General features: G+C 52.1%; 1 protein-coding gene across 1 annotated transcript in view; it reads left to right on the forward strand.

Moving 5' to 3' along the window:
* HUNK (hormonally up-regulated Neu-associated kinase) overlaps positions 1–10021 on the forward strand; it is a 112949-nt gene extending 102928 nt beyond the window's left edge. The window contains exons 10-11 of the mRNA XM_004264511.3: positions 3442–3622; positions 6674–10021. Of these exons, the coding sequence (XP_004264559.1) occupies positions 3442–3622; positions 6674–7332 (840 nt within the window). The 3' untranslated portion in view covers positions 7333–10021. The remainder of the gene's footprint in view (positions 1–3441; positions 3623–6673) is intronic.
* Positions 10022–10222: the final 201 nt, after the last annotated feature.

A 10222-nucleotide genomic window follows, 5' to 3' on the forward strand; every position in this document is an offset into this window, starting at 1 on the left:
GCACCGCCCTCCCATGAGAATCAAAGGGAAACCAAAGAGACCCGAAGGCAGCCAGCGTTGCTGGGTGGGGTGCGCGGGAATGGGTGCAGGCATGTCAAAGGGGGAGCGTAATTAGTCCTCCTGAAGATCTGTTTCTGTTACATAAGGCAATTTAGCGTCCTGCTCCCTGGGAAATCTCTTTTGGAGAAAATAGGCCATGCAAATGAAAAGGTAGAATTGGATAATCAGTTGCATCTGTAACCTGTGTTTGGAAGGCATGAGGATGGCTGCTTGTAAACAAACTAGTTTCCTGGGGGCTGGTGACCCTTCCACCGGGACTGACTGACCCAGCGGGTTATCCCGATGAACTCTATCTGGGTGGTGATATTGGCCCCCCGAAAGTTTGCATCTGGAACCTTTAGCTTTGAGAACCCACGGAGAGTTAGAAAAGGGCTGAGCCGGACCCAGGAAGCCGTCGGCAGGAAGCCGTCTGAGCGTAGGGAACGCAGGGCAGCCCAGAGGAAGGCGTGCTCATCATTCTTAAAAAAATCCTTAAAAAGGGGCTGGGGGCGGGGGGAGGGGGGGACTCCAGTTTCGTTTTTTCTTCCAAATACTCTTGTTTTACAATGTATCACGAAAGCGTGTTTGATTTCTTTTTTCCTGTTTAAGGTGTTATCAGGTAGAACTTATGAGTTTTCTCATAAAAACAGAGATAGAACAGAGCAAAAGGATGGAATTCTGCCAGACTTTTCAGGACAGGCCCTTTGATTTTTGGGGGAGGCTGGGGAGCGTGAAAGCTCACTCTCCTTTGCCGTAGAGACGGGGGCCTGTTGGTGTTTGATAGAAATGGGGAGAGGGGGGCAGTGGAGAATTGTGTTTAGCCTTGGCCTGGAGCAGATGCCCCCTTCCCCCCTCCGTAGTGTCCTGCCCACGGCCTCCTCTGTAGCATTCCAGATGCCGACCCGGAGCCCTGGGACTACAGCGTGGTCCCTGATCCTGCAGTCGCTGTGCCCAGCCTTTCTCTATGCCACTGGAAACGCCTGGCCCTGCCCCAGGCTTCTGGAGGGCAGTGTGGAGTCAAGGGTTAAGAACACCGACTTTCACGGAGGACTGTGAACAACTGAGTTGCCGTCCGGCTCCTGGATGAATTCTTTTTTTTTTTTTTTTAATTGAAGTATAGTTGATTTACGATGTTGTGCCAGTCTCTGCCTTACAGCAATGTGACTCAGTTATACACATGTAGACATTCTTTTCTTTTTCTTTTATAAATTTAGTTATTTATTTATTTTATTTTTGTCTGTGTTGGGTCCTCGCTGCGGTGCGCAGGTTTCTCATTGTGGTGGCTTCTCCCATTGCGAAGCACGGGCTCTAGGCGTGTGGGCTTCAGTAGTTGTGGCACACAGGCTCTAGAGCACAGGCTCAGCAGCTGTGGTGCACGGGCCCAGTTGCTCCACAGCATGTGGGATCCTCCCGGACCAGGGCTCGAACCCGTGTCCCCTGCATTGGCAGGCGGATTCTTAACCACTGCACCACCAGGGAATCCCGACATTCTTTTTTTAAATATTCTTTTCCATTATGGTGTGTCACAGGATATTGAATCTATTTTTGTGTGCTATACAGTAGGACCTTGTTGTTTACCCGTTCTAAATGTAATAGTTTGCACCTGCCAGCCCCAAATCCCAGGCCATCCCTCTCCCTCCCCACCTCCCACCCCGGCCTCGGCAACCACCGGTCTGATCTCTACGTCCGTGAGTCTGTTTCTGTTTCGTAGGGAGGTTCATTTGTGCCATATTTTAGATTCTACATATAAGTGATATCATATGCTATCTGTCTTTCTCTTTCTGACTCACTTCACTTAGTATGATCATCTCTAGGTGCCTCCACGTTGCTGCAAATGGCACAGTTCGTTCTTTTTTATGGCTGAGTAGTATTCCGTTGCATATATGGACCACATCTTCTTTATCCATTCCTCTGTCAGATATTTAGGTCGTCTCCATGTCTTGGCTATTGTGAATAGTGCTGCTATGAACATAGGGGTGCATGTCTCTTTCTGAATTATAGTTTTGTCTGGGTATATTCTGGGTGAATTCTTCACCACTGCAGGCTCCTCTGCAAGAGGGGATAACAGTATTTGCCTCATCATGGGTCGTGCTCTTAGAATAGTGTCTTGCATTCCAGGCGTCCTCAGTAAAGGTGGCAGTGGCTGTCCAGAAGCTGGGGAGGGTGTTTGCAGAAGTTTCACCTCTGCTTTCATCCCACTTCACTCCTCCCCAGGTGACAAGGCGTAAGCCCCGGGGAGCTATCGTCCTCATGGTGACGCTCAAGGCGGTGCTGGGCATCCCCACTTTCCATCTCTTCCCAGTCGTTCTTTCCCACTCAAAACCTGGACATAATGAACCCCAGTTCGTAAAGGCTCTGAAAATCCTCATTAGAAAGGGGTACCTGAGTGCAAGGGGATGTTTCCTTGAGAAGCTTTTCAACAACATCAATGAAAAATAGATGAGCTCTCTTGAATTGCAAATGCTCTTAAGGTTTTAAGGCAAGAAATGTGAAAATCGGTCTCTTTTTCCCCCCCTCCCTTGTGGTGAGGTCCGGTTTCAGTTGCCTCTGTTTAACAGTAAACATCAAACATAATCTTTAGGGCCAGAAAAAAGCTTCCTCTTCGCAGCATCACCCTTCCCAGAAGCTTGAACCCAATTAATTTTAATTCAGTTCCGTTTCCACTGGCTTTTTTGTTTTTGCTTTTTAATATTTCAATAACTATTTATTAAGCTTTCTCTCTGTGCCTGGCTTCATGCCCGAGGCTGTGGAGTGGAAGATATATAAAACAGTCAAATTCACTCCTAGCAGAGGGATTATAATTGAGTTAAATAAAGGCAAGACTGACAGCACAAGTGGTTGAATCGTGCCGATTTAAGTACGCAAGTAAGAGCCCGCGTGCCCAGAGCGGGTAAAGGGGTCAGAAGCTCACCTAGACTGGCTCAGGGCTCCGTGGGCTGCTCGTCCACCTCCTGGCTTGACTGAACACGCAAGCACTGAGGAAGCAGTTGCGTTGCCTTTGTAGCATTGCCTTTGCAAAACCACTACTGTGGGCAGAATCGTAGGGCTCTGCTATAAATAAGGCAGCAGGTTTCCGGGAGTCCTCATCTGCTTTGCCTGTTTGTTCAGCTTGTTCTAGAATAATGGACTGCCCAGGGATGACCTTGCCCTTGTTGGAACACATCAAAACGGCATAAGGCAGGGACCTGGGGACCACCGAAGGCTGCTGTGGCCCAGGCGGAGGGAGGGAGGTTCCCTGGAGCATCCGCTGGGCCTCAGCGCTTCCATTGTTCAACACGTAGCTGAGAGCCTAGCGTTTTGGAAAACTGGCGTTTCTTAACTCTATTCGATAACTCTTCAGAGAGGGACTCCATTGTGTATTCTTGTGTGTGTCTGAGTACCTATGTTGCTTCTGATTGGAAGGATAAAAAGCCCAAAGAACAAGAGAAAAGAGGGGATTTTCTTCATCGGCCGTTTTCCAAGAAGTTGGATAAGAGCCTGCCATCGCACAAACAGCCCTCAGCCTCGCTCATCACGCAGATTCAGAGCACCAGGGCCCTGCTGAAGGACCGGAAGGCCGCCAAGCCTGGCTTCCCCGACAAAGGTGGGTCGGCTCGGGGGGCTCTCCAGGCCATTTGTGTTCAGCTGCGTGGCCGCTGTGTACCCCATGCTGGTGGCTGTGTAGGCCCCTGGGACAGACACACCTCTCGTGCCCGTGGGAAAGCAGGATTAATGCGTGCAAGGCAACCTGAGAATAAGCAAGTCCAGACTGCCTGGTGTTGTCCACCGGTGTGGGCAGGATTTGAGGAAGCAGAGATGGGGTGCACGGGATTGTGGGAGCAGAGATCAGGGTGTAAGGTATTACGGGAGTAGAGATCAGGATGAAGGAGCAGAGATCGGAGGAATGGTTTTGCAGGAGCAGATGGGGTGCGTGGCATTGCGGGAGCAGAGCTTGGGGTGCATGGTATCATGGAACCAGGAATGGGTGTTCAGTACTGGAGGGGCAGAGATCTTGGTGCGGGAGCCGTGATGGGGGCGTGCTCTTGTGGGAGCCTTCACCAGAAAAGTGCACCCTGAGAGGCAGTGATGTGGGCTTTGGGGTGGAGGTAGGGTGCTCAAACCCAGCTCTATAGTTGGTTGCGGCCCAAGTTCCCTCCCCTCTGAGGATCTTAATTGGTTCCCTCACTTGTGAGGAAATCTACCCATCAGAGCTATCGGGTGGCTCGAATGAGATCCGTGTGTGGGCTACTCTGCCTCGTTCATCAGCCAGCACGTGAGATAACTGATCGATACGGGTCTCCTTCCTCTGGGGCAAGCATCCAGCAATGCAGAAGGGAGGCTTAACACACACTGAGAGCCGAGAGGCGGGCACAGGGAGCCGGGGAGCATCCTGAGGCCAACTGTGGGGTAGGGGAGAGGTTCTCCTTACAGACGGCGGATGGGAGAGATTGTGGAGTCCGGTCTTCGATCTCTCTGTTTTAAATATGAAGAGACTGAGGTTCCAGGAGGGCCCTGGCTGTCTGACATCAACCAGTGGTTCCCTGGGCAAGCAGGAAATTATCAGAGAGATTCAAACAGCACCAAGCAGCGCGGTCCATTTGGCTCTGAGACCGGTTCTCACCCAGAGAAGAACACCTCCATTTAGTTCGGTTCCATTCTGCAGGTTTCAGGAAGGCAGGGACCCCACTGGAGGGACTGTGCTTGTCCCTCCTGGGGGGATCCTCCTTTCTGGCTTGGGAACAGGCAGCAAATCCCGTTAGGACCCTTGGCAGTGACGTCCTATGGATTCCCCAAGGAAAGTCTAGGTCAGGGCTGCATATTTGGGGGTAACTTTGCAGCCCCAGAGATGGAGTGCGTTCCTTGATACTTTTCTGGACCAACTGTCCTCTGTTTCTTTGCATTTTCCTGGGATTTGAGAGCCTGTTGCTGAGAAGCACCCCGGAGCCTATATAATTGCTAGCACTGACCGCTCACTGTGTGGTAGGCACTGTTTCCACTCTTACCTCAACCCAGTGAAATCATTCTCGCCCCCATTTCTAGAGATGAGGAAATAGCCCAGAGAGTTGTCCAAAGTCAGAGAGCTGGTGAGTGATGGCACCCAGATTTCCAACCATGCAACCTGGCTCTAGAAGTTTCTCTCCTGACCAGTGTAGCCTACTGCCTGCCGGGCAGGATAGGATGAAGACGAGCCAGCAGTCACGCTCGAGGGTCGGGGCTGGTGACTATGCCCTTCTTGCAGGGACAATGCAGTGTCAGGCTCTATGCCCCGGGGCTGACTCTGAGCTGGGGATCAGTAGGGCCAGTGTGAGGGGCGTCCTCCCAGGATTTGCACCTCTGGGAAGTGAAGGAAGCAGGACGGCACGGAGGGAGAAGCCGGGCTACAAGTTGGGAGCACGCAGCCATCTCGGAGGGACAGGGACCTCACATGCCAGCTGGAACACTGGAGACGTTAGCCATCGATGAAATTTTCCTTCTCTCTGCCAGTGAATCTCGGGCATCTGTGCTGGCCCGAGGAGGAGGTTTATTTCAGGAGCTGTGTATTTATTTGTGTAAGGTGAAGAGGATTCCCAGTGCCCTGGGCTGTCCCCGAAATCACTGCCGGGGGCGGCAGCTTGCTCCTGCCTCTGAGCCCCGACGGGGCCTATAAAATATGATGGTAGGAAAAGGCAGCCAAGACAGGGCCTGTTCCACAGGAACTTGGCTTTACTTCCCTCACCTCCAAACTCGTGGAGGTTTTCCCTTTCTTTTCTGGCAGAGTCTGCAAACCTGGATTCTAGTCTGTGCCAACTTGAAATGGAAACCGTGGGGGTCAGCTGGTTGCCTTAAATATACAGAGGAAGGGTGTTTCACCCCTGTTCAGAATTAGGTGAGGCTCCGGTGAGACCAAAAAACACGAGGGAGCCTTAAAAAGGAAGGGAGTTCTGACCCGTGCTATGCTGACACGGAGGAACCTTGCGGACATCGTGCTCAGTGAAACAAGGCGCTCACAAAAGGACAAATACTGTGTATTCCACTTATACAAGGGACGTAGAGTAGTCAGATTCATAGACCGGTTGCCCCTGGCAACCACTGTTAGATTTGCAAGGTGAAGTGTTCTATTTCACAGCAGTGTGGATGTACTGAACACTACTGAACTGTACACTTAAAAGTGGTTAAGTAATAAATAAACACTTTAAAATTCATGTTATGTAATTTTTACCATCATTTTTTTTTAAAAAGTCACGAGGGAAACCCTCCTTCCAGCTTTGATTATCTGAGGACCAAATTTGCAAGTCCTCAGAGAGCTGGTATCCGTGTGCTTCCCCAGTTTTGTGGTCGTTCTGTTGAGCCGTGGACCTTTTCATTCAAAGGCTCTTCGGCAGGGTCCGGAATTTTAAGCAACCGAAAGGAGAACAGATGTTAAGCTGGAGCCATGAGGCAAATCAGAATCCAGGAGGCCTCCCATCACCAGCCTTCTGTCTCCTCCATTCTAGGAAGACCGTCTGATTCCCCATGGGGAGGATGGGATGCTGAGCACACTCACTTCATGGTTCCATCTGACCTCCCTGGATAACACACTGTCTCAGTGGAGCTGGAGGTCAGACCAGGCGGGAGTGGGCCATTGGCACTGTTCGTGCGGCCGTCTTCATGTTTCCTTTGCTTTCTTGGTGTGCAGATTCCTTCGGCTGCCGCAATATTTTTCGCAAAACCTCGGACTCCAATTGTGTGGCTTCCTCCTCCATGGAGTTCATCCCTGTGCCACCCCCCAGGACACCCAGGATTGTCAAGAAACCAGAGGCCCCTCAGCAGGGGCCTGGGAGCGCTGGCATCCCTGCCAAGGAAGACCCCCCGATGCTGGATATGGTGCGCTCGTTTGAGTCTGTGGATCGTGATGACCAGACGGAACTGCTGTCCCCGTCCCATCACTATAGGATTCTGAGCTCCCCTGGAGGCCTGGCTCGAGGGAATCCCGGTGAGCGGACGCTCTCTCCCGTCCTGCTGCCCGGAAGCCCGTCACCTCTCCAAACCCCTTTGCACCCCACTCTGGTCTCCTTTGCCCACGAAGATAAGAACAGCCCCCCCAAAGAGGAGGGCATGTGTCCCCCAGCCCCGGGGCCCGGCAACAGCACCACACAGCCCCTGGGGAGCCCGAACTGTGTGAAAAGCCGAGGCAGGTTCCCCATGATGGGCATCGGACAGATGTTGAGGAAGCGGCATCAGAGCCTGCAGCCCTCCGCAGACAGGCCCCTGGAGGCCAGCATGCCCCCGCTGCAGCCCCTGGCCCCCGTGAGCCTCTCCTTCGACGTGGCTGACGGGGTCAAAGGCCAGTGTTAACCTGGGCCAGCAGTGGGGTTCTTGGCATTTCTAAGGAAAGCAATGGAGCAGCTCCATACATCTGTCAGGGCATGAAGACTCAAAGGCCTCTCACAGAGCATCTTCACGGTCTCACCTCCTCCTGACATGCGATGTCCCCACAGCTGAAACCCACAGACCCAAGAGCCCGTACAGCCCAGTCCCGAGTAGGGCCCCCTGGAGATGCTGGGATCCCCCAGGAGGGTTGCCTGCCCGTGCATCCAGCTCCAGTCATGCACGGCCTCCTTCCTCCCACCCACTCACGAACCCTCCACCCACCTCCCTCAACTGCGCTGGGGGTGAGAAGCCAGCATCGGGCTCTGCGCCACTCAGATGACAGACCCTTCTGAGCTGTTTCTCCACTTCGTGCTCTGTGTGTGCCTCTCAACGGACCGTTCTCTTTTCAGCAGTCAGATGGCGGCGTCACAAACTGGTTCACCCAGGCACGGTTTCCCCTCTTTTCATAGAGGTGGATCCCTGCAGGGGTGGCAAGAGTTGGCGACCTGGAGCTCCCAGTCCCATGAACCCCTGGGGAGGACAGGCAGGAACCTCCGAAACCAGCACCGTCCCCTCTGAGCAAAAAGGGGCATCTGGTCAAAGACCGATCCGAACAGTGGGGACGCCAGTGAAAGGAAAGGGCCGATGGGGACAAGCGAGGTCTTGACAGATTTCTTTTCTTTTTTGGTTGAAACTTGCTAATGGTTGAATTCTCTTCTCCGAAGATGATTTTTCTTTATGTGATGTCATTAGACCGAAACAACGTGATTTTTAAAAACCTGGATGGAGAGATGAGAATTGATTTCACCAAACTCCTGTTCTCACGGGAGGATAAGCGTGGAGGGCATCAGAGCTCACCCAGGTGACGTTTTGAGTGGCTGGTGGCCTACGCTGGCCTGCAGGAGGGGCGAGATCATAGCCGGCCGTGTGTTCTTCCCATCGGATCAACAGAGCCCTGATCCTGCTGGAAAGTGTAACACATAGTTGGAAAGAGAGAAGAGAATTAAGGTTGGATACCATATGGATATGGTACTCAGAAGGCGCCATTAGCTCTGTGCAATGCGGTTTTCAAGCTGCCGAGGAAACAGGCGTGATTTAGAATTCAGCCAGTTTGCCGTGGGCTGTGAGAGGCTCGTCTGGAGGGCATCACGTTCAAAACACAGTATCGTATCTTCTTTGAGGACAGCAGCGTTCCTCACGCAGGCTTTGAGTCCACGTTCTGTTTTCACACCTTTTGCCAAGGATGGAACCAAAGATGCATCTCTGGGTCTGTGTCTGTGCCGTCCCTCTGTACGTGTTCTGTGGACCCCAGCGTTGTCTGACTGTGTGTAGCTTGGAGCCCCCCGGGGGCTGTCTCCACTGGGGTCTGGGCCCTGGCAATTGGCGGGGACCCCTTGGTGGTGAGCAGAACTGGCAAAAGAAGAAGAATCAGCACAGGTTGGATAGAGGTCAGTTCGGAGACAGGTTACACTGCAGCCTGGAGTCTTCAACTGTTGGCTGGTGCAGGTGCGGCCAGAAACCACTAATGTGGCCACCCCAGGGCTAGTCCTCCCAGCCCACTGATCCCGAACAGAGGCCACAGCCTTTGAGCATTTGCAAAGCCTGCCTTCCCTTCCACCGGCAGCCAGCCTGTGCCAGAGAGGAGTGGGGATGGTCCTTCATTTCTTCTCATTCAGCACTGGTGACCTTCTTCCGCCCCAAACGTCTCTGAGCAAGGAGACAGTGGATACCTGGCTGTCCCCAGAAGCCACTGCCGTGGCCCGTCTTGGCTGACCTTGACAAGACCTGGGGCTGCTGCTTCCCCCTTGATGGGCTCGCCCCAGCCCTAGGGCTAGGGAGTAAGCCAGGCTCCCCGCTGTCGGTGGCACTCCTTTGGATGGCTGCAGACTGGGTTGCGGAACTTTCCGTTGAAAATAGAGCTTTTTAAGTCGAGAGAAGAAAAGCATCTGAAAAAGTCCCTCTCTCCATTTGACATGAAGTGTTTGGTTTTTGATCGCCGAAGAAGCCTTTTTGAAGATGGTTTCCAGCTGCAAGTGCCGACTCTGCAGGCTTGCAGGCTACGTGCCTGTGAACTTGGTCTCGCTCTTTATGTCTCTCTCTTGTGTTTTACTTGCCTCGAGAACATGAGCATTTCTGTGTCGCTGTTAGCTTGCTGGGACGTGTTCCCCGATCCTCGTATGCTTCCAGAGCAGCTGCAGGCTCTCCTACAACTGACCAAATGCATCGCCACTGGCAACTTGAACTGTGAACTCAGGTTTCTTCCAAACCCAGTGAGAGGTGAGGGGGGAGTGAGGAAGGGGGGAAACTGTATTTTGTGTGTGTGAGCACCTGACAAATCTATGGAATCGAGTGAGAGAAGAAATGTTAATTCTTTATTATTTTATTATATTTATATGGAGACCTTGATTATCCCTTTGGTAGGTACAAAGCGTGTTGTCTCTTTGACCCATGACTGTCTCTCAGTAGTAGTCTGCACCTGTGAGCTGAGTCAGCCTATAGTTACTGCAGGAAGTGACAACTATCTTCGTGTGACATCCGGGAGGAAAAGTCGGCTTTCGTTGTACCATCTGGTCATAAGTAAGGACTGTATTTGTGTCACCATTATTAAATATATGTACTTTTATAACGACTGTGAAATACACTTTTCCCTCACTATGGCTGCTTCATTTATTGGCTAATATAGCTTAAAACTAAGAGCACGTTGCAAAATAGTGGTATCATCTTCTACGTAAAGTTCTTGGCCCAGGAACTGACAGGATACAAGAGGGGATCAAGGTGTGGGTATCTGAGGGCATTTTTGGCTTCGTTTCACTTGCCACAGGGTGTCTGCCAACATCTATCTGCCTGATGTCCGGCAGATGGCAGTTCAAGACGA

The sequence above is a fragment of the Orcinus orca genome, chromosome 5 (genome assembly GCF_937001465.1).
Source record: "Orcinus orca chromosome 5, mOrcOrc1.1, whole genome shotgun sequence".
NCBI lineage: Eukaryota > Metazoa > Chordata > Mammalia > Artiodactyla > Delphinidae > Orcinus > Orcinus orca.